This window comes from Cryptomeria japonica, chromosome 2, assembly GCF_030272615.1.
Source record: "Cryptomeria japonica chromosome 2, Sugi_1.0, whole genome shotgun sequence".
Lineage (NCBI taxonomy): Eukaryota > Viridiplantae > Streptophyta > Pinopsida > Cupressales > Cupressaceae > Cryptomeria > Cryptomeria japonica.
In genome coordinates this window covers 165096163-165120774 of record NC_081406.1, presented here as the reverse complement: position 1 = coordinate 165120774, position 24612 = coordinate 165096163, and the positions used below count along the sequence as shown (strand labels likewise).

Here is a 24612-nt window from a genome sequence, read left to right as displayed (position 1 = left end):
CATATAGATTCTAAATATAGTTTTTGAAAAATAATTACAAATGAATTTTCCATATTGTTATGTAAATTTTAATAACTTAATATTTACAGTAATCAACATTTTTTAGAAGTGACATTTATTTTGTAGTGCTAATCATTTTTATAGCAAGAAGGAAATTCTAATTTTTAAAATATAGAGTTGTCACACCAATATCTAGTGGATGGATATTTTTTTATAATTTTTTGTTACATAAATACTTTTTAATTACTTTTTGAATTCAGAGTAATTATAATTTGGATAGAGGTGTATTTCGTAATGCATAAGTTTTTTTATATTAATTTGTATCAACTTCTTCTTTTTGTGTTGAAATGAGGATATCAATACGTAGGGAATTTTTTTTTTTAACAATTTTTCAATTTTTCCATGTGTGAAACACAATCCTTAATGTTCGATGAAAAACCTACATTCATAAGGAATAAAACATAAATATATTAATGAAATTAAATATATTAAAATATACTATTTGGAAAGCTTATAATAAGGACTACATACTTAAAAAGTTAAAAACTTTTGAATGATGTCATTTGACCCCATAAAATCTAATGTGAATGTGTTTTTTTATCATCATTTTGATAGGTGTGAAGGAGACTCCATTGTAGGTATGATTTAAGAGTAGAGAGGTTATATCCAAGGGAATGGGACATCTCAAGGCTTACATCATTATATTTTCTAAAAAATGTATGATTTCAAAAAAAATCAAAATGTACCAAAAAGTGTAACCCAATATTTTGGGATAACCCTGTAGAATATTGATAGCCAGTATAGTGGTGGTTTGGATAAGGGTATTCATTCCTCTACATTTATTGATTCTCCTTCAAACTATGTGTTGTTGGCAAGGCCTCCTATTATTGTTGTCCCTCTTATGGTTGTCTCTTCTGCATCTCCTATTTTTGAGGAGGGGTTTGAAGTTGAGATTCATGAATCTCTTCTTTTTGAAAATTCTACATGGTTGGAGAGGTCTCTTGTGGGGATATTTTGTGGCAATCTTCCTCATACTAATACTATAAAAAATGGGCTTCTCAAGTCTATAAATTGAGAGGATAAATCAAGGTAACTACTATGTTGAATATTTTTTCTCTTTTCTCCTTTTTTGATTTCGAGGATTTGTCAAGGGTTCTTCGTGGAAGTGCTTGGTTCCTAGGTTTGAATGACCTATATATTTCTAAATGGTCTACTAATTTCAATCCTTATAATGACTTTGAGCTCCTTGTTTAGATTTGTTTTGGAATGACCAGATTCCTATGTCCATTGCCAACTTTTTTGAGCAATTTTGTGCTATTGATTTTATTAAAAAATACATGAACCATCTACTTTCTGTGAGAATTTATATGCTTGTGGAGAGGAATATTGTGCTTCCCATTCAACCTACTTTATTTTCCAAGTTTAACAAAAAGATGTGAAAATTGAATATGAAATTTCTCTAATTATTTGCAATTATTGTAGCAAAGTGGGTCATTCCACCACTGCTTGTGAGACAATTAAGGATTGTAATTTGGTTTAGAGGAAAAATAAATAGACGCCTTCTAGAAATTAACAACCCTCCTCCCCAAGCACGAAGGAACAAATGATAAATAACAGGGTGAAATCTCCATGAAGCCTCCCCTCCCTTAATGGTGTGTATATGCATAAGGATTCTATTGGTGGTTTATTGGACTCTCTATATCAAGAAAATATGTTTGGAGAATAAAGATCAACCTTTTACTTCAAGTACAAGGGAGTGAAATTAGGGAAATTCTCTTCCCAATGTTGTTTCTTGGGATTCTCCTTGTGTTAAGACAAGAAATCTAGGGTAAAAGGACCCTGGTTATATGGTTAGCCAATAATGGTCAAACTACCTTTTAAAACCCCATGATTGGGTCAAATTTCAATTTCAGTTTGTTGTCTTGTTGTGCTTGGTAGTTACTTTTAGCTATCCTATTGTGCTAGTTTTCAATTTGTTGTCCACGTTAGTTTTGTACTAGTTTTTTTTGGTTGTTTTTATTGTCTTGTTGTGCTTATTGTTATATCCTTCTTAATGTAAATTGTTTTGAGCCCTTTTAAAACCTTTCTTACTTTAAAAGTAGTTCAACAAATTTCATTATTTTATTTTTTTCATTCATAAGAATAAGATTGTATTAGAGTCAAAAAAAATGGAAGAGCTACAAGATGTACATGTCCCGAAGAAACCATCAATATTTACTTCCTTCCCCCATCTAGAAAAAAATTCATTTTTTTATGATAGTAGTAATAATGACAAATTAATAATTATATCAATAAAACTTTAAATCAACTACCTTATTACAACATATTAATGACAAAAATCAAATATCATTTATTTAAACATAATTTAAAAAAAAAAGAATATAAAAAGTTAAAATTGTAGAAAAATCCATGAAATAGAAAAATATTTAACATGGAGGAGGCTAAATATTAAATAACTTATGGGACGATCAACCTTGCCATCTTTGAATTTTGCGAGTTTTTCCTTTTTCTATACAAGATGATGATGAGCTCCCCCAACTTCTCAGCAACCCCTTCAAGAATCAATTGTCAAGAAATTAATATAATTGTCGTTGATTTGTTTGTAAGCATCACACTTCAAATGTAGTGCCTTTAAGATTTGACTACCCACATGTACAAAAAAATATGCTCAAATTCCCAAACATGGAAATTGCAAATGCATGTACATTGTCTGCTTTAAATGCATTGCACTAGCTCATGACACACACTTTACATAATGCAAAAAAATAGATTTAAATATGAGCAATGTCAAGAAACAATTCCACAACAATTGTACTATTTTTTTATCTTTTTATCATGATGTATGTCTTGTATTCAAATAAAATTATGATTTTTTTGTGAATTTCTTTAGAATAATTCAGCATCATCAATAAATCAAGAATTCATTATCAAATATGACAAGAAATGCATAGCGGACACAAATAATCACACAAATTAAATATTTGATGGAGGTCACATGTTCAAATCTCACAAAGGGGTAAGGTATGTATGCCTCGTTTGTAGTGCAATTAGTACTCATAAATAGACTATAAAAGATTCTCTTATTTTCTTAAAATCCCCTATCATGCCATTTTTGGTATAAGAAAACTTGAGAATATTTTGGGTAATTATATAGTTAAAATATATAATTACCACAAAGATTCTCAAATTTTCTTAAAATCGATTATATAATTACTTTTACCATCAACAAGTCATTGATGATAAATTGAATTGTAATTTAAAAAAGATGAAAATAATTTCATAAATAAGAAGAGTGGGGCACAAGTCCTAATGTGAACTAAATGCATTGCACCGATGTGATAGAAGAATACTTACACATAAAAAGTGTTATATATTGAAAAGTATAAAAAATTACAATCAATAATTCATTTTAATTTCCCATAGATAATTCAATAGATAAGAGGAGTTGGGCACATGTCTTAACATGAACTAAATGCATTGCACCAATGTGATAGAAATAAATATGACAAAAAATAAAATATATTATACATTGAAAAGTATAAAAAAATTACAATCAATGAATCATTTTGATTTCTGAATAGATAGTTGATAAAAAGTCGCCATCCTCAATTCACATTGCGCGAGGAAAACAAGTGTTAAATATAAACAATGTCCAAAAAAGTTCACTTTGTGGAAGAAAAAAAGTGTTAAATATAAAAAATGTAAAGGAATAATTAGTGCAAGAAGCTCCACTGAAACGTCAAATATCACAAATAAAGAAAGACTATTGAGGAAACCCACAGCTGGCTATTTATTGAGAGAAACACAAACAAATAAAAGATTTGAATCCTGGTAATAGACGTAAAGTTCTGCTTGAAGTTGATTGCATGTGAGCCATCGCTCTTGCAAGCGTATCCATCTTTTTCAATTGCCAACTGTTTCGGACCTACATTCATTACATTGCTTTTCATTTCAGAGTTAAAGTGAAAGAAATATGAATGTTGAACATGAATAAATTATTTTATTGATTTCAGAAATTATCAGAATTTTTAATTAAATATCAAATATCAGATTAATTGATAATAAATAAATTATGATTGATTTTTAAAACTAAACAAATAAAATAAGACTTAAAACTAAAAACCTAAAATAATGCAAATAGGCTGTTCCTCCCTTTAAATTTTGCAGCAATAACTTTGTTTCTTTCTCCTTCAACAATCTTACAAATGAAGGGCTTCACTATTTTGAAGGTGGATTGAAAATTGACAATTTATGTCAGATCTGTTTGACTGCAATCTCCTCTTTTAAGGGTGTAGCTTCACATCATTGAGGAGGTGACTTCTTCATTGAAAGCAGGCTTGACAATGTTGACTTCAAAAATATTTTACCCTTTCAACTTGAGGGGCTTATCTAATTGGAACAATATCACAAAATGATTTGTGATCTTTCCTGATTTCTTGCAAACTCTTTGATTTTTAACTATCTTTAATTGTCCCTTTCTGATACCATTAAAAGAAATGTAAAATTGAGACGTAAATAAATTGTTAAATTGATTAGAAAAATAACGAATATATTACAATTGTCTCACTGAATAAAAAATGGCTTTTCTAAAAATAATAAAACTTAAAATTAAAAAACTAAAGGTATAAAACAATACAAGTGGAACAGAATGGCCATTATGTGCAAGAGCAGTACTTTCCATTATTTTGCTGATTCAGATAACCCCACAAATAAAAGTTTCTTTCATGGTGAGAGACGTACAGTCCTGCTTACTTTTCTTACTTTTCTAATTGAAAGAATGCAGAAAAAAATACAGTCCCGCTCACTTTTGATTGCATATCAGCTGTCCTCATAATTTGGTCTAAACTTTCACTGATTGGTTGTCAGTGATAAGTCTAAATAACAAAAGCCAATATGTGGCAAGAGCAGTGCCATTCATTATTGTACTTGGAAAGCATATAAGAAATTCGAATTAAGTAATCATACGCAGTCAAACTTTGATATAAAATATCATTGTGCTCTGATTCTCAATTGGTCCTATAACGCAACCTTTTCAACGTGCCAACTTGCCTAAAAATCTTTGACTAATTCATATCCCAATACAGTCAATAAATCTTATATACCAATTCCAAATTTGAACCAATTCATTCCTATTCCTTAAATGGAATGTTGAAGACAATGAGCTCAACTTAGTTACTTCCATTATTCTCCTTTCTTTGCAATGGCAATCCATTCTCGTTTGGGTTTCATATTTTTAGTATGGGTTTTACACATAAGTCTTCTACACTGCTATTACAGGGGACATCCAGGAGAAGCTGCTGCAGCAACAGTAACAGACCCACAAGAAGGTAATTAAATGTCTTTTATTTCTATGCATTTCCACTCCTATATTCAAAATCAACTGTCTAAAAAGTAGTATACAAAAACTCATTTCTTAAGGAATTTTTCTCTCTCTCTACATTTCAATTCACATTATTTCAATTCTGTTTGTTGACAGTAAAAGCGCTGAAAACTATACGAGATAAAATGAGAAATAGGAAGTGGGATTTCAGTGAGGATCCTTGCAGTGGAAAGGGAAGCTGGAATGTCAGCCAGGAGTATGAGACCCAAAATAATTTAGTCTGTGAGATGCATACGACAGAGGGGAGAACATTTCTCCACGTTACCAAAATGTATGTATCCATATTTTCCCGTGTTTTTTGTGTAACTTCTGCTCTGTCTTTGGTTTTCTTATCTTAAACAGAGAATTTTTTAACTGTTGAATGAAATAAATGGTTGCAGATATCTGAAAAGCCAGAACCTGACTGGAGTGGTCCCAGCGGAGCTGGCCAATCTCACATACCTTGAGGAAATGTGTGATAAGACTCCACTTACTACTGTTTTGATTACCATGCTTTATGTGAATTTATGCAAAAGATTTCAAATTCCCATATTTAGTTCAAACAAGTATTTGAGTTTTCTGTTTGGTTTTTGCTTTCTAGTTACAGCCATAAGCATTTTGTTAGGACTTCGTTTTTTCTTTGAATTTATAGATGGGGGAAGGGATTCAATCCTTCAATTAGGGGAGAGGTGTCTTAAAGTAAACCCGTTTAATAATGGGGATGGTTGTTCACACAATTAATCTTTTAGTGGAGCACAAAAAGTTTGATATCAGAACTTATCTCCAAAAAGATTTTAGTAAATCTAAAACACAACCAATTAGGGATGGCACATAGTGCACCAATGTAATAATAACTTTTACATAACAAGAAAATAAATGTATTTCATGCATCTTTTATAAAAGAAAAGCTAACTGAAATAGCATAGACACATTTTTTAAAAGCTTATAAACTTCATTCTAACACGATTTGACAAGTAAACATAAAGTGATTACTGAAAAGAAAAGATAACATGGAAGTAAAAGATTCTAACTAGATCTTTATTGCTAACATATTCAAACATGCTAACGTTAAATAAGAAGACAAAGAAGGGTTTAGAATATACAGTGTTTTTGTTTCTGTTCAATTGTCCAATCAACTCTCAACATATTCTGTGTGAGGGAGAATATCATTAGGGTGCTTTACCTCCAATCATAGACCTGGCAGCCCACACATCTTCCTTTCAGAACTGGCTTTCCCTTCATGAGGGTGCAGAAACATGACTAAGTCTAGTTACCATCTAAACCTAGTGTTTAGATACCTACACAACTCTAGCCAGTCACACACTATAGACTCGTGCTAACTAGTATGACTCACTGACTAGGTTATGCATCTAGTATTGGAGGACTGACTGATGGAAGAAAAACTTTGTGTTACCTTGGCCAGAGGTTTTGAATATGCTTACTAAGCACATCTAATGAGTAGTCATTTGTCCACCCACCCCTACTCAACTTGAAACTACCAAGCACATTGATTATGGTAGTCCAATTGATTTTAGGTTGACAAGTGTTAAGATTTGATTTAGAGTCATAAGGTTCCGATCATACTAGGGCTTCATTGGTTTATAAATACCCAAAAGTTTCCAATGAACTTGAAATAAGAGTTGCAGACTTACAGCTCCTTATATTTTATTTCACATACCGGTATTAGGCTCACTATCCTAGTGGTACACCCGTTGCATGAATCGACCCTTGAGATGCACTTGCATAGGGTTAAGTAAGTTAACCTTCTCTACATGCACTCGTAGATATACTTTTCTGCAGGCTACATGCATTAATTCATGTGGAATTTCTGCACATACTATAACACATTTGAACTTAGCTCTTTGATTCCCTAACCCTCTGCATACCAGGGTAATATTAATGCATCAACTAATAAAATTGAGTAACTTCAAATGTGAAGTTCAGTTTCTCAAAAACAAGTTAGGTTCCCCTTAAACACTTTTGGTAAATTGGGACTTCTAAATTAGAGTTTTAAATTTACTTACTGACAGTCTCTTTACTTTAATGGTCTTGACTTCAAGATGGAAAAGCTTCTCGGCTAACACAAGGACTTGTCGTTTGAGTCTATAATGACTTCACTTTCGAGTTCTAGGATAGATTTCTGCTACTTGATTAAAGACAATAAACTCCAAGCTTCTCTCAGATGTTTCCATTAAAATCTCTCTATAAAAGAGATCAATCAATCATTATTTTCTCCCATTGCAGAAAAAGTTACAGATTTCTTGGTTTTCAAAAAGAAGTTCAAGATATTCATATTTATCTTGAGGTTACTATGAACTTGTAACAAAATTTTCGTTTTCAATATTCAGTTCATCAACCTTTTATTATCTTAACTCTGTTAAGTACTCAGACCAGAAGAGCCCTCTTCGAGCTTCTACACGAATTCAAAAGAAGAGAATTCTTGCTATCTCGAAGGCTCAGTCTGCATGTCTATATGTATTAAGAGTGCAATCACTAGCAAACGATTTGGTTAAGACTATATTCTCTGGACCAAAGCTTAGAAAGTGTCGGGCCGATAGGCAGCTTCTTGAATTAATTTAAATTGTGGAAAGAAGACCAATTGATACAGGGCATCCACGTGGAGTGAGTTCAAATTGAAATTTCAAAACTAATTGAATTGGATTTTGAATGTTATTGCTTGAGGAGTGGAGCCTGTTAAAATAAACTCTAATTTTGGCAAATCAGTTTATGGTTCTAAGTTTTGCTTTTCTGGGAGTCAATGTGCAGTTAGTGCTATGACAACAGACCTAATTTTAGCAAATGGCCAGGCGGGTGTAAATGCACATTCATGAAAAATGAATTTAAAATGATATTTTGAGAAGGCATGAGGGGGTTTTTGTTTTCGGACGTAGCAATTTGGAGAGGAGGAGTTTTAGGAGTGATGGGGATTGTTTTTGGAAAGAGGGGTTTTAAGGAAAGATAAGAAAAACCCAGATTTTGGAGAGGACAGGATAGGTGTAGTATTTTTGTTTGAGGATTGAATAATTTATTTTTGTTTCAGGTGTAGGGAGGTATTTACAGCAGATAATTAGTTGGAGATGTGTGTTTTAAATTCTACAGAGTTGATTTTGTTTGTCACAGGGAGCTGGTGATGTTGAGGTATGTGATTTGAATAGAGAATTTCTTTAGTTTGTTTCCTATGTGTTCTTGCTGTTGTAGATCAGTTTATTTTTAGTTTTGAATGCACATTTCTCAGTCTTACAGGCTGTATTTGATGTATTCTAAGTTGAGAGGTTGTTGTAATGATTTATTAGTAAATATGGTATTAACATCTCAGGAGTTCATTGTACAGATTTTGAATCTGTTTCATTGTTCAATGTGGTATTTGATTTGGGTTGTATAAGGTTGTGTTTGATAGCGATTTTGTGTGTATTCCCACTGCATCAATGGTATCAAAGATAGAAGATTCTGAGTGTGCAGGCAGATTCGTCAGGGAAAGACAGCTTGCACCAAGGTTGAGTTTGTGGATGTTGGGAAAATGAATGCAAGAGGAGTCCTGTGTGGTTGGCATAGAGTTGGAGTTAGAGGCAGTGGAAAAGGTGGTAATTTTGTTCGTGATGATGATTTTAGAGCCTTAAGAAGACAAGTTGAAACCTTACAAGAAGAGATTAAAAGAGGGTTTGCAAGAACAAGAGACCTTGTGAGTGATGAAGAAGAAGAGATTTTGGAGAATGCCAGCCAAACAACTAAGCAAAGACAAGTAGCGACAGCAGTTGCCAATTACTCATTGCTAATTGCATTATCAAAGATAGGAAAAAAACCCAAGATTGATGTTCCTACATTTAGTGGGAATTTAAATCCAGAAGAATTGGTAGATTGGCTGAATGATATGTAAGAGTATTTTGAGTTTGAGGAAATAGGAGATCCTCATATAGTGAGGTTTGCTAAAATCAAGCTAAAAGGACATGCTTCAATTTGGTGGAGAGAAGTCCAATTAGAAAGAGGAAGAAAAAGAAAAAAAAGAATCACAAAGTGGGACAAAATGGTGGAGAAAATGAAGAGACAGTTCACTCTTGTAGACTACGAATTAGATATACTCAAGAAGATGCAAGGATTGTAACAAGGAGCCAAGATAGTAAAAAAGTATATAGAGGAATTTCACAAAATCTTCATTAGAATTGGGCATGTTGAAGCAACTAAGGAGAAGGTGGCAAGGTATATTAATGGCTTGAGGCCAAGCAAAACAAGAGGAAATGACTTTAGTGAGAGTCCTTACAATAGAAGATGCATACCAAATTGCCTTAAAGATTGAGGAGAAGATGGACAAAAGATTTGAAAATAAATAGAGAGGAAGAGGCCGAGATGGAAAGAAAGAGGGAAGATTATATGGAGATTGGGGTGAGGATTCGAATCAAAAGAATCAGAAATTTGAAGAGCATGGCAGCAATAAAAATCAGAGGGAAGATGATTCCTACCCCAGTGGACAAAATCCCAAAGGAAGAGGAGGGTTTGGAAGAGGAAACAAGAAGATAACTTGTTATGAATGTGGAGAAGGACATAAAGCATATGAATGTGTAGAACATGGAAAAACAAGAAAAGGAAATGAATGCAAAGCGAGAGTTGCAAATGTTATAGAGGAAGTTGAATCATCGCAGTCAGATGAAGCTGAAAGAAGTTAAGTCCTTGTGACAAGAAGGGTATTGGTAAGTAGAGACAATGCACCTGATCAAAGACAAAACTTGTTCAAGACAAGGTGCAAGTATTAAGAAAAGGTATGTAATTTTATCATAGATAGTGGGAGTACTGATAATCTCATTTCTGAAGAGATGGTGTAGAAATTGTATCTAGAATGGCAGCATCCAAATCCATATAGGATAGCTTGGCTACAAGATGACAAAAATGTTTGGTCAGCGAACAAAGCTTGGTAAAGTTTAAAATTGGAACATATTATAATGAGATAATATGTGATATTATGCCTATGAATGCATGTCATGTTTTGTTAGGGAGGCCTTGGCAATTTGACAAAAGAGCAGTGCATGATAGATATACCAATGTTTACTCATTGATGAAGGATGGAGTGAAACATAAGTTGAAGCCATTGCATGGTGTGATGGAAAAGACATTTAGCAGTGCAAAAGTTTGTTTAGTGGATGATATAGATGGCATGAAGCACGAACATGTTAGTTTTGCCAAAGCTAACCAAGACGAAGTTGAGAAGGAAGATTTGCCGAAGTATATTGAAGCGGTTGATAGAGAATGGGAAGAGCTAATTTCAAGTGGGACGAAGGTTGCAGCAGAAGGTAACGTAAAATCAAATCTTATTGGTTTGTTTGATGTAAATGAGAATGAAGAGATAGAGGAAATTATTGCAACAATAGATCACTTTGATAAAGCTGAGTTTGAAGGGCATAAAATGGAGGTAAATGAAGGGTTTTCTAGCGAGTCTTTGTTTGAGAATAGTAAAGATGAAGGTTCCTGACATTGTTTTGAGTGAAGGAAGCCAGGGTGCAGCAATTGTATGTCTTTCAGAATTTTCATGAAGGAAACAAGGTGGAAGGAGGAGGAAAAGGTAACACAGCAAATGAGGTAAGGGAAGATATTTGTTTTGTTAAAGGGGAAGGTATAAATTTAGTTGTTTATTCTGATTTTGATAGACTATGTTGGTGAAAAATTAGATTTGATACTTTGAATCTTATGAAGTGTGGAAATAGAAATGTAAGAATGAGAAGAAATGATATTATGAGATTGCAAAAAGAAATGAATAGGAGAATTCTACTGGACAGAGAAGAGAGATGGATCCAAGACAGGCATAGGTTCTGCAAATGTTTCGGAGTTCAACTCAAGAAACATATTTTTCCTACCATGGGTGTCTGATGCAGGGCATCCGTGTGGAGTGAGCTCAAATTGATATTTCAAAACTCCTTGAATTAGATTTTGAATGTTATTGCTTGAGGAGTGGAGCCTGTAAAAAAAAGTCTAATTTTGGCAAATCAGTTTATGGTTCTGAGTTTTTCTTTTCTACGAATCAATGTGCAGCTAGTGGTATGACAACAGACCTAATTTTAGCAAATGGCCAGGCAGGTGTAAATGCACATTCATGAAGTTGGAAATGAATTCAAAATGACATTTTGAGAAGGCACAAGGGGGGTTTTTATTGGACGTAGCAATTTGGAGAGGATTTTTGGGAGTGAAGGGGATTGTTTTTGGGAAGAGGGGTTTTAAGAAAACATAAGAAAAACCCAGATTTTGGAGAGGACATGGTAGGTGTAGTATTTTTGTTTGAGGATTGAATAATTTATTTTTGTTGCAGGTGTAGGGAGGTGTTTACAGCAGAGAATTAGTTGGAGATGTGCGTTTTGAATTCTACAGAGAGTTGATTTTGTTTGTCGTAGAGAGCTGGTGATGTTGAGGAGTGTGATTTGAATAGAGAATTTCTTTAGTTCGTTTCCTATGTGTCCTTGCTGTTGTAAGTGAGTTTATTTTTAGTTTTGAATTCACATTTGTCACTCTTACAGGCTGTATTTGATGTATTCTCAGTTGAGAGGTTGTTGTAATGATTTATTAGTAAATATGATATAAACATCTCATGAGTTCATTATGCAGATTTTGAATCTGTTCCATTGTTCAATGTGGTATTTGATTTGGGTTGTATAAGGTTGTGTTTGATAGCGATTTTGTGTGTATTCCCACTGCATCACCAATGTGTTTCCAGAAATAATTTGTTTCTAAACAGAAATCTACTGATGCAGAACAGGGTACTCCCCTTTGCCAATTCACAAAACTCAAAACACACCTCACATAATCGCAGAGGCTCTCTGCTGAAAAATCAAATGACAATGAGACGAGATTGCAACACAACCATTCGTTTTATTTCAATTTCACTACACCATCAAGTTATTGCAACACATTAATTACAGATTTTGGCCCTCTGTCATCCTTCCTCAAGGCACGTCTTCCTCTATTGATATGCTCTCACTCTGTTCCTATACCCCTGACTGTTACCTTCTCCTATGTAGCTATATCAATCTGCTAATTTTCTTTCTTTTGGGCTTGATTATTAGCATGTTAACACAGCCCTCACTTTGTTTCCAGGCGATACCTTCCAGACTGCCCTTTTGGGCTGATGCTTCTCATACTATGCAGCTCCCTCACCTCTCATTATCGTAGCAGCCAGAAACATTACCCGTCTTGGGGTCGCCTCTCTACTCACTTCGCAGCCTCCCACAATGATTCTCCTTCTTCGTCTATTTATGAACACATATGTCAATTAAAATCTTCATTCGGTCTGTCAATGGAACCGATGCCTTTTCATATGGATATCTATTCGAATTCTCTCTCTTCTCTTTATTGCAATTTTTTAATCTGCTAGCCTTCCATCGGTTCTCATTCCTGATGCTTTCACCAATTCATTGACTTGAGCTTCTATCTTCCATGCTGATTTTTTTCAGATTAACAGCATTTTGGACATTTTCCAACGTAGGAAGTTGATCAGTTTCAAGACAACTGTCCATGGAAGTTTCCAGAGCCTTTCCAACAAATACACTTTCTGCAAAAGCGATTCACATGCCTTATTCCAAAACAGGCCGTGAATATCCTGGCAAAAATTGCGCAAATTGGTTTTATATCTGCCTGTCTCATTTGCTCAAAAATATCTAGAGCCCTTTTGATAAATCCATTTTGTACAGATCCTTCGATCAAGGCTGTCAAAGAGACCACATTCGTTGGGGTATTCTGTCAAACAGTTGAGGTGCAACTCCACGCTTCTATATCTTGCACACATGTTAATTATTTTGTTGTTCAAAACTAAACCCCGTTAGTTGTTTATACTTTTATTTTGAGCCGGCGAACAAGGATCAAAGGCTTCTATCCGTACTGTGAGTATTGGAGTGAATTACTCAATGCCTTAGATCAGAGAGCAAAAATAGCAACAGCAACAAAGAAGAAACAGTATTCCACTATGCAACAAAGGGAAAACATTCGATCACATTGACTCACAGAGTTAATTGCAGTTCGAATTTCTGGAGTGTCGTCTTCTGCTGTTCCAGATTTGGAGCTGTCAATGCAGAGATGCCGAGACTACGACAAACCAAAACTGAAAATTGGTGCTGATCGCTTGTTGGCCCGCGTGCTCCTGCACCATATACTTGGTTCATTTATACATTTTTGAACAATAATTGGTTCATTTATACACCTTTATTGATACCCATGGTCTTTATTGATATCCATAGAACATATCATGTGTATGACTTTATTGATATCCATAAGACATATTGACTATGCTAACATTATTTAAATTTTAATAGTTAAAAAAAAATAATATTTATTAAAAAAAAATTTTATACTTGTGTTAGATTTTAAATTTCTAGATTTTAATTAGATATCTTAAATGCTTTTTTTTTTTTCACTTTCAATTCAAATGTTAAATTATTTATTGTGGAGGATAAATCTTGTGTTTAATCTTTGAGTTAAAATTATATTGACAAATCTTTTGCATGTAGTCATTTAGATATTTTATTAATGACCATGATTTTTTTATTTTTTTCATTAATATGTTTAGAATTAAAATAATTTTGGTTTCATCTTTGATTTAAATTTATACTTATAAAGTTATGTTTAATGTTTAAAAATAAATGATCTCTATTCAAAGTAATTTAAGTATAATTAGAATTTTAAAAAATAATATCAAAATTTTTTAATCTAAAATATTAGTTCTTAATTTTAATTTTTTTAAATAATAAAAATAGATATTAAAAATAAACTACTCTTCAAATTTAAAGTAAATATAAAGATTATTTAATATGATCTTAAAATAATATACTTTAATTTATATTTAAATTTAGAATTTAAAATACTATCATATCATGTTAATTTCAAAGGATTTTTTGAAAGAATAGTGACACACTTTAGTAGATCCTCTTGTAAAGAGAAAATAATTAGCAATTGAAATATACTTACCGTCTCCCTTGTATTATTGATGTCTCCTTTTGCAGCGATTTTAGTTGCAACCATCTCAATGGACCAATACCACCACAATTGGGATCTTTAGCTAACTTAAGAAATTTGTAAGTTTTTATTTAGATGATATTTTTTTGGATTTTATCTTATAAATAAAGATTTAGGAAAGAGTAGATTATTTGAAAAAAAATATTTGAAAAATTTATATATTATATTTTCATTTTTTAAATTTGAAAGTTTTGATCTATTTATTTCAGGTCATTAGGTATGAATAATTTATTTGGCTCTATTCCAGAAGAACTTGGGAATCTCACAAATTTACTAAAAATGTAAGATAATAATTTTGGTTGTATAAACTTTTGAAAATAAGTACAAGAATTGTAGAAAATCATGATTCGGGTGATTAAATTATGAGTAATAATTTAACATCAATGTTACTCTTTTTATGTTGGATAGGGATTTATATTCAAATGAGCTATCTGGACTACTACCACAATCATTTGTAAAATTAGACAATCTCGAAATGTTGTAAGTTTACATGTGCCATTTCTTCTCATGTATATCTTTCTTACAAATTCATTATAGTTTTTAAAATAACATAAGATAAATTATGCTTTAAAAAATGGTTTAATAGCTATTTAGATTTATCAAATAAATGCTTTAGAAAAAGAAGTTTAATAGCTACTTGGTTTAAAATATTTTTTTATTATTTTAATTTTGGTTATTTCAAATTTAGATTTTATGAATCATGATTTGAAAAATAATAGTTTTTTAAAATAAAATAAAACTAGTAGACCTATCTTTAGAGAAATATAAGTCTATCTTAAAGAATTTTATTTGAACATAAGTCTATTATATACACCAGCAAATAAAACATTAATTTAAGTAAATGCGATATAATAGAAGCCCTTAAAAGTTCTAATATGATATAGTAAAAACTCTAGAAATTACTTCAACCCATACATACAAAATTTAATAAGATATCATAGAAATATTGAGATATCAATTTCATTATTGATTAATACATATCAATCACTAAATTGATATGCATACCAATGTAAATAATAAATGCAAACCTTTGTATGTATTAATTATTTTTATACATATATATTAATTGATATCAATCAATATATTTACCAACAATAAACACATGTAAAATTTTGTGTTATACAATAGGAACCATTAAGATTTAATATGCTATAATTTTGAAACCCTAGAAATTGTAAGGAATTTAAGTAGTGGAACAAGTTCCTACACTAACCTTGAGAGGAGGATAGCTCAAAACATAAACAGATTGTTACAACGATTATAAATTTTTAACACAAATAATCATAAATACCATTCATACCACAACACAGTGATTTACGTGGGCAAAACCCTTTCAAGAGAAAACCCCATGCTCCAAAAACAGGTCAATATATTATTTAGCAATCAACAATAGATTACAATATACTTGCAGAGAAATCTCTTCATAGGAGTACCATTAATCAAAGATTCAAAGGTAACTCAATAGCCATAAGACTCTTACACATGACTTCTATCTCACACACCTCATATATAGGAAATTCAATACAAGAAACTATCAAATGGTATTACAAAACTATGGGCTAAAACCACCCAATAAAGTAGAGTTGACCTTATCTCCAATCTAGATGCCCTATGATGTGTCAAAACACACATCAACATGTGTCCCTCCCTTTTATAGCTCATTTATGTGTCCAATACATTTTATATTTCCTATTTCAAGAGTCTAAACTTCTGGAGGCCATAACTTGTGAACTAGGTGTCCAATTGTTGAACTGTTTTAAATACCAAAAAGCTCACAAAGTGCTCTATTTACTTGTAACTTACTATGTCGCTTACGCCCACTTTTTAGGGCATTTTAGAGGGTCTAAATTCCTCAAAATTAAATTAAAATCTTTCACAAAACCTTCCAAAAATGAAAACTTTAATATCTTCAAAACTAGCTATGATCTTGCAACAAAAATTTACCAACATGCTTATCTAGACAATCCAAGGCTTTGAAGAGAATCCGCATGCAAATGAAAGGTTGAGACAACATTTTTCCAATAGAAATATCCATTTTCTATCAACTAATATGTACAAAAATATAATAAATACATATTAAATTTATATGTATTTATTATTGTAGATTTGATGTCAATTGATAAATCAATATATACCAATTGATAAATATGTACACTAATAATCAATATAATTAATATATTATTTATTATATGTCATATAATAGAAGCCCTTAAAATTTTGAGGTATTTAAATGGCTTTTGTGTGTACAAATCGATTAAGCATATGAGCAGGCCACACTAAAGATGAGTTAGAATAGGTTTTGAGGTATTTAAATGACTGGCATGTGTCAATTCATGATGAAATAAATATTCTTAAATTACATAATATAGAGGAGGCTAATCAATGTTCTTCAAAGGTTGAGGAGAAGTTAAATAGGAGGTAGCAGAACAATAACAGAGGAAGAGGCAAAAATGCACATGGCAAAGGGCAAAGTAGTGGTGGAAGAGGAAATTCAATGAGACAAGATGAAACCGGTACCTCTCAAACAAATTCCTATACTCAAGAAATGGGAGGAGGAGGAAATTTTCGTGGAAGAGGCAAGTCCTTTAGATGATGAGAAAGTATTGGAAGAGGAAGAGGTACAAGATTCACTGGTATGTGTTACCAATGTGGAGAAATTGAGCATAGAGCTTTTGAATGTCCACAAATACTAAGTGGAGGTAAAGGAAGGGAGGCTGAAATTCATATGGTCCAAGGGGATGCTGAAGTTGGAGAATCTTCAAAACATGAAGAGGATCTGAACGATGGAGAATCCTTAATGTTGAGAAGAATTTTATTAGACCCGTAGAAGGTAGAGGTTGAATCAGTTCAGAGAAGAAATCTGTTTAGAACTAGATGTAAGTCTACAGGAAAATATTGCAAGGTGATTGTAGATAGCAGTAGCATGGATAATTTATTGTATTTGAGGAAGTGGTGAAGAAATTGAAGCTGAAATGGTTAAAATACCCCAACCCGTAAAAAGTCTCATGGTTGGAGAAAGAATGTCAATTGGTGGTAAGAGAACAATGCCTAGTCAATTTTCAAATTGGAAATTATAAGGATGAAATATTATGTAATGTAATATCAATGGATGCATATTATATCTTGTTGGGTAGACCGTAGCAATATGAAAAGTAAGTTATTCAAGATGGGAAGAATAACACCTACACCATCAAGAAGGATGGTCAAGAATTTATTTTGAATCCCATGAAGGATTAAGAAGATGTGGAAGGTAGTTCAAGAGTGTGTTTGGTTTCAAGGTAGAAATTCTCAGAGGATTTGAAGAAGGATGGAGTTTGTTATGTTTTTGTTTCCCAACCAACACAACACGTGATAGTAGGAAAGAAGGAGTTACCTATAGAAATCCAAGAAACTATAGATGAATATGCAAAGATAATGATCAAAGAATTTTCAGATGGATTTCCACCAATAAGAGAAATATGTCATTTTATGGATTTGATTCGAGGCTTGAGTTTGTCAAATAAGGCACCATATAGGATGACACCTAAGGAGAATGGGGAGATCAATAGACAAGTCCAAGAATTGTTGGACAAATGGCTGATCAGGGAAAGTCATAGTCCTTATGTGGTACTTGCTATGTTGGCACCAAAGAAAGGAGGTGAGTGGAGAATGTGCACCAATTCTTGAGAAATTAATAAAATTCTCATCAAATATAAATTTCCATTACTTGGAATAAATAGTGGGCTATTTGAGTGGATCAAGATACTTTACAAAGATTACTTGAAAAGTGGGTACCATCAAATCATAATTCTTGATGAGGATGAGTGAAAAACATTGTTCAAGATAAATGGATGGGTTGTATGAGTGGCTAGTTATGTCATTTGGGTTGAAAAGTGCACCCGACACATTCATGAGATCAATGAACCAAGTGTTGAAGCCCTATCTTGGTAAGATTCTCATTGTATATCTTGATGATATTCTAATTTTCAGTAAGACAAAGGAAGAACATTTTGAACATATTAGGAATGTATTGCAAAGGTTAAGAGAAGAAAAGCTCATGGTGAATCTTAGAAAATGTACTTTTATAAAGGAGTTGGTTTATTTAGGATTTGTAGTTTCAAAGGAAGGGTTAAAAATGGACCTAGAGAAAGTCGAGGCTATTGATAAATGTCCATCTCCAACAAGTATGTTTGAAGCCCATAATTTTCATGGATTCTCAAGATTCTAGAAGAATTTTATAAGAAATTTTAGTGTAATATGTGCTCCCATAACTAAAACCATGAAGGGAGTGAGAAAATAATTTAAGTGGATAGCTGCAACAAAGAAAAGTTTTCAATTTCTAAAGACTAAAGTGACAAAGCAACCCAATGTTGACATTGCCAAATTTTGGCTCACACTTTTCCAAGTTTATAGTTATGCAAGTGGAACAACTATAGGAGGATTTGTAACTAAAGTGGGAAGACCAATAACATACTTCAACAAAAATTTGAATGAAGCTAAGAGGAAATATTCAATATATGATTAGGAATTTTATACAATGTAGGCACTCAAGAAGTGGTGACACTATCTATTGTTAAAAGAGTTTGTGTTGTATATGGATCATCATGCATTTAAGTTCATTAACAACCAAGGTAAGTAAAATTAGAGGCATCTAAAATGGATTACATTTTTGCAAAGTTATTCTTTTATCTTGAAACATAGAAGTGGTAAATCCAATAGAGTTGTTGATGCACTAAGTAGAAGGAATTTGTTGTTGAAAGAGCTAAAAGTGAATGTTGTTGGATTTGATTATTTGAGTGAGTTGTATGAATAAGATTCCAATTTTAAGGAAGCTTGGATAGTATTTAAAATTTTAATGGAAGTGGATTGAACCCATGAATGGAGTATTTTATCCAGGAAAATTTGTTGTTGATAGGCAAGAAACTCAGTGAGGTAGTGTTTCAATTTTTGTAGTTATTGATAGATTTTCTAAAATGACTCATTTTATTCCTTGTAACAAGACTAGTGATGCTTCCCACATAGAAAATTTATTATTCAAAGAAATAGTTCAACTAGTTACATGGATTGCCTAAAATTATTATCTAAAAGTAGGATACAAGTTTGTTGGCCATTTTTGGCATACATTATGGAAGAAGTTAGGCACACAGTTGGGTTTTAGCTCAGTTTACCATCCACAAACTAATGGTCAAACTGAAATTGTTAATAGAAGTTTGGATAATTTACTGATATGTTTGATTAGATATTGACCAAATCAATGAGATTTAATATTGCCACAGACAAAGTTTTCCTACAATAACTCAGTCAATAAGAGTGTGGGAAAAATTCAGTTCACTATTGTGTATGGTTACAAACCAAGGGGCGTAGATGAATTTAGGGATAGTGAAGATTTAGTGATGACAAGTGCTATGACTGAAGATTTTGTAGAGTAAACTAGACATTTTCACAAAGAAGTGAAGGAGAAAATAGAGAAGAATACTAACAAGTATAAAGATTATGTTGATGTACATAGATGAAAACAAGAATTTCAAATGAATGAATTGGTATGGGTTTATTTGAGAAAATAAATATTTCCATAGGGAACCTATAATAAGCTAAAATGGAAGAAGATATGTCCTTGCAAGATCTCAAGGAAGTTTTTAGCTAATGCCTATGAAGTTGACCTTCCAAAGAACATTGATATCTCTCCTATTTTCAATGTTAGAGATGTATATGTATTATGAGGGGCAGGATAGTGCACAAACACATTTACTAGTAGATACATCTCATGAACCAACATGGATTGATCAATTACCTAAAAAGAAATATCAATAAGTGGATGCAATCCTTAATTCTAGAGTTGCAAAGGCTATGTGTGAAAATGAATACATGGAATATCTTGTTTGATGGAAGGGAAAACTAGTTGAGGAGGCCTCTTGGTTGAAGATAAATGAATTGGCTAAGTATGGAATTCCAATTCCAAATTGGCCCAAATGTTCACGATTTCATTCTCATGGAATATTTCTCCTACCCAAGGTGTTTGATGTAGGAACATCTTGGGTGAATGTGCAATCTTTATCACCCAAATATATTTTCCTTTTTAAGTTGTCTACTATTTTGTTTTAGTTTTAGTTTTGGTTTGGTTTAGAACTTGGTGTTTGAAAGAATAAATTAATTCCCACTGACGAACTTGGCCCATACTTCATTCATTCTTCATGATCGATTGATTGATGGGACAAAAGGGGCTTTCATTGGTATAAGAAAGTCTCACCAATGGACTTTGTCCTTACTTGCTTTCAACTGCATCCTTCATTGATGAGTTGATGGGGCACAAAGAAACTCCCACCAATATAGTCTTGTGTCATCGAAATGATGTTCAATTTCTTGTTCTTGTTAATGATGAGTCATGTAGCACATCATGATTGGAACACCTAATTGACTATTAAAATTTCATCACAACATATAAAATGCAGTTGAACAAAAGGGTAGTTGGTGAACAAGAGGAGGATGTTGAAATGATTGTCATTTGAGGGAAAAGAGAACAATGAGAGAAAGTTATATGAACGGATATTGTAATTTTGTTATTCTTGAAAGAGATTATAAATGGGAATTTTTTAATAAAAGACCCCAATTTATTTTTTTGAGTAAATATTTTTGGATTTGTATAAACAATGTTGCATGATTGGGCTTATTCTCATACTTGTCTGCTCTAAGATGGCAAGGTGAACCTTATTAAGGTAGAGACTTTGATGAATGTTGTAGATTCTTTAACTAAGGTTGTGAGCATAGATGGTTCCAATGGTGTTCGAGTGTATGGGCCTTATGACCCCTAGCAATTAAGTTATTGTGTAGATACTCCCTTTTTTCTTGCAAGGTGTTTTACAAGTGGGAGAATGTTAGGAAAATGGCGTCTCAATCTTGCATATACATAAAGTTAATATTTTTAGTAAATTTTCATTTGAGCATGGATTGGTCTGAAATTTTCCCCAAAGTTTCCAATTGGCTAGATGAGCATGTTGGCAAATTCTCAATGGAAGATCATGTCTAGTTTTGCAAATATTTAAGTTTCCATTTTTCAAATTTGCAAACAAAAGTGTTGAGTCAATTTTGAGGGCTTTATAGGCTCCAAAATGGCCCAAAATTGTTCCTAACTAAGTAGTGGGTTATAGATTGATAACCCACATTGCAAGCTTTCCAATGCTTGAAAGCGTTCATCAATCAGACACCTAGTTCAAAAGTTACGGCCTTCAAAAGTTGGGTCTCTTGAAATAGGAAATATAAAAAATGCATTAAAAAAATAAATGAGTTGTAAAAGAGTGGTGAATGTGTTGATGTGTGTTTTGACACATCATAAGTCATGTAGGATTGGAGATAAGTTGGGTGCCACTTTATTAGGTGGTTTTAGCCCATGGTTTTGAAATATTGTTTGATGGTTTCATGTATTGTATCTCCTATATATGAGGTGTGTGAGATGGAGGTTATGTGTAAGAGTCTTATATAGCTCTTGAGATACCTTTAAATCTCTGGTTGGTGATACTCCTATGAAATGCTTGCTCTGTTAGTATACTGTAATTTATTATTGCTTTTTGAATAATATATTGGGAAACTTTTAGAGTGTGAGGTTTTTCTCTCGAAAGGGATTTACCCTCATAAATCATTGTGTTGTGGCATGCATACTATTTATGTTTATTTATATTAAGTTTTTGTAACTATAGTAAGGATTTGTAAAAGATTTTGCATTACACTCTTCTCAAGGTTAGTGTAGGAAGTTGTTCTGCTACTTAACTTCCTTACAATCACCACAAACATGGTCATGTCATGTCAATGCAAAATATATACTTTCATAACCTTGACATCATAATCATAACCAAGATTGTACCTACATCCAACTATCATCCACATGAGACTCCTAGTCTCAAACCATCTTGAAACATGTCCTTAAACCGAGAACAACCTATGTACCTATCACCATAAAAGTACAACTCTAAAAAAACACTTGTAAACTTATAGCAGGAAGAACCAAGTCTAATAATTAGCTATTGCATCATAAATATCTCATAAAATCCATGTACCCCCTCAAGATTTCACCTCTTGACTCATATAGAGGCTCACACAATCACACTCTGAATCTTAGGCACCTACAAGTGATCAACCAAATACACAACTCTCCATACTTATCAAACTAATAAACTAGCAACAATATTGTCTATTAGACTAGACACTCTCTCCAATACCAATTTGAATTCGAAAATCCAATTCCATATGTAATAATTATGACCAAAATTGTGTAACAAAGAAATTATAGCTTCTATGCCCCAAAAACATAACAAAATGCCAAAATCAAAAAACGAAACCTATATTATAGTGTAGAGCTCAAAATTAGTTTTCCAACCAAGATAGGAAGTTGAAAAACTGACTCTTTGGGTAAAATTCATGCCCATTTGAAGAAAAATAGCTAATTTCCTTACACATGCAACTTAAAAGTTGGCCCCACTTATTATTCAAATGAATTTAATTTAATAGCTTTTATTTTTAATGACTTTTTCAAAAAAGGTGGTGGCTTTTTTTCATAGTTTTAATTATAAACTCTAGTGAAATACGAGGGGGACAATTTCTTCTCGTGGGCTCAAAATCCTTATGACTTTTAGGGGAAAGGACCCAGTAGTTGTGCACCCTAACTTCAGGCTTCTCAATATCCTACTTGGAAATTTCAAATCACTTCTATTTTTTTTACAGCAGCTTACTTGGCAAGTCCCCTGCTTATAACTAAGGTTTCAGGGCCACATCATCAAATATGATGCCACATCAACATGCTTTTTGCCAAGGTGTCCAAAACAGCCCAAAAAAAAGTGAGACCAATAGGCATGCAAAAGAGACCCCAATAGTTGTGCAACTGATATGGCATCACCTGATTGGTTATTTTTTACAATATTAGTACATTTCTTAACAACTATTGGTACATTTCCTAACAATTTTTTTTTATATAATCATAGACCATTCCTAATGGAAAGTGGTTGTCCAAATTTTAGATATAAGAAAGTGTAATTACAAATATCTCAAGCATAGAATAAGATAGTTACATTGCAACACTAAGCTGATATCCATATAGTTTTACAAAATAGGGTTTCTAAGTTAAAAATATTATCAATTTTTTTAAGCAAAAATAAGTTATCTCAATTTCATTATCAAGTAAATAAGTACTTATATTGTTTGTAGTTTTATTAGATGCATAATGTATGTATGTAATTTTTATTCTTTATTCATAGGTATATTCAAAGTAATCAATTGCATGGGAAGATACCTAAAATATATGGCTACTTCCATCGACTAAAAAATTTGTAAGTTTCCATGCTTTTTGGTTCCTACTCTAGCATTATAAAATTTTATAAATTAAACTTTAGAAAATTACTATGAAATGTATATTCCATTTTAAGCATGCTAATTTGTTTTCTAGTTTTGCAGTGTAGCAAGTAGCAACAACTTTAGGGGTAAAATACCGGATTTCATTGGAAATTGGAAAAGCCTTACAATTTTGTGAGAATATTTCTCTTATTTGTTGTGAATTATTTCTTTATAATTTAAATTTATAAAAATTGTGGCACCTATATTAGAATTATAAACTTATAAATATTAAAATTATTCATTATTCATTATAGGAGACTTGAAGCTACTTCTTTAGAAGGTCCAATTCCTTCAACCTTTTCAAATTTGATTCAATTAGAAGACTTGTAAGTATTTTTTTCTTTATCATCCCAATTTATTTCTTCATTCATAATATCACATTTCATGCTTAAAATTATAGCAATTGAAAGAACTGTTTCGTCAGTTTTAGTATTATATCTTTAAACTTGTACTTGTCAATATATTTAATTAAAATTTTAGATATACCAATTTTATTTAAATATATGTACTTAATTAAATTGATGCTAATTAATTTTGAATGATTATATATAAAAATAGGAGGATATCTTATCTAACTGGAGATGGCTCAAATTTGTCATTCATACAAAATTTAACAAAATTAAGAACAATGTAAGTATATAAATATGATTATTCAATATATCATTATATAAAAGACACGAAGTTAAAATATTTTAAAAAATATATTTATAAGAATAATATTTTCATATGCTTGTGGTTTACCTTTCTCTTTGCAGAGTGCTAAGAAATGCAATGCTTTATGGAGAAATTCCAAAATATATTGGAGATTCCATCAAACCAAAGATATTGTGAGTAAATACACTACAATAGTTTATAATAATATAGAGTTAATTATTTTATAGTTAGAATCTATAATTTTTAACAAATAGGTGACT

At 32.1% G+C, this 24612-nt stretch overlaps 1 protein-coding gene across 1 annotated transcript in view; it reads left to right on the top strand.

Annotated features, from left to right (window-relative positions):
* Positions 1 to 4980: 4980 nt before the first annotated feature.
* The window catches only part of LOC131065978 (probable LRR receptor-like serine/threonine-protein kinase At1g07650), a 107351-nt gene continuing 87719 nt past the window's right edge, over positions 4981 to 24612 (top strand). The window contains exons 1-11 of the mRNA XM_058000625.2: positions 4981 to 5327; positions 5477 to 5651; positions 5761 to 5832; positions 14329 to 14400; positions 14551 to 14622; positions 14750 to 14821; positions 23563 to 23634; positions 23759 to 23830; positions 23953 to 24024; positions 24257 to 24328; positions 24454 to 24525. Coding sequence (XP_057856608.1) covers positions 5201 to 5327; positions 5477 to 5651; positions 5761 to 5832; positions 14329 to 14400; positions 14551 to 14622; positions 14750 to 14821; positions 23563 to 23634; positions 23759 to 23830; positions 23953 to 24024; positions 24257 to 24328; positions 24454 to 24525 — 950 coding nt within the window. The 5' untranslated portion in view covers positions 4981 to 5200. The remainder of the gene's footprint in view (positions 5328 to 5476; positions 5652 to 5760; positions 5833 to 14328; positions 14401 to 14550; positions 14623 to 14749; positions 14822 to 23562; positions 23635 to 23758; positions 23831 to 23952; positions 24025 to 24256; positions 24329 to 24453; positions 24526 to 24612) is intronic.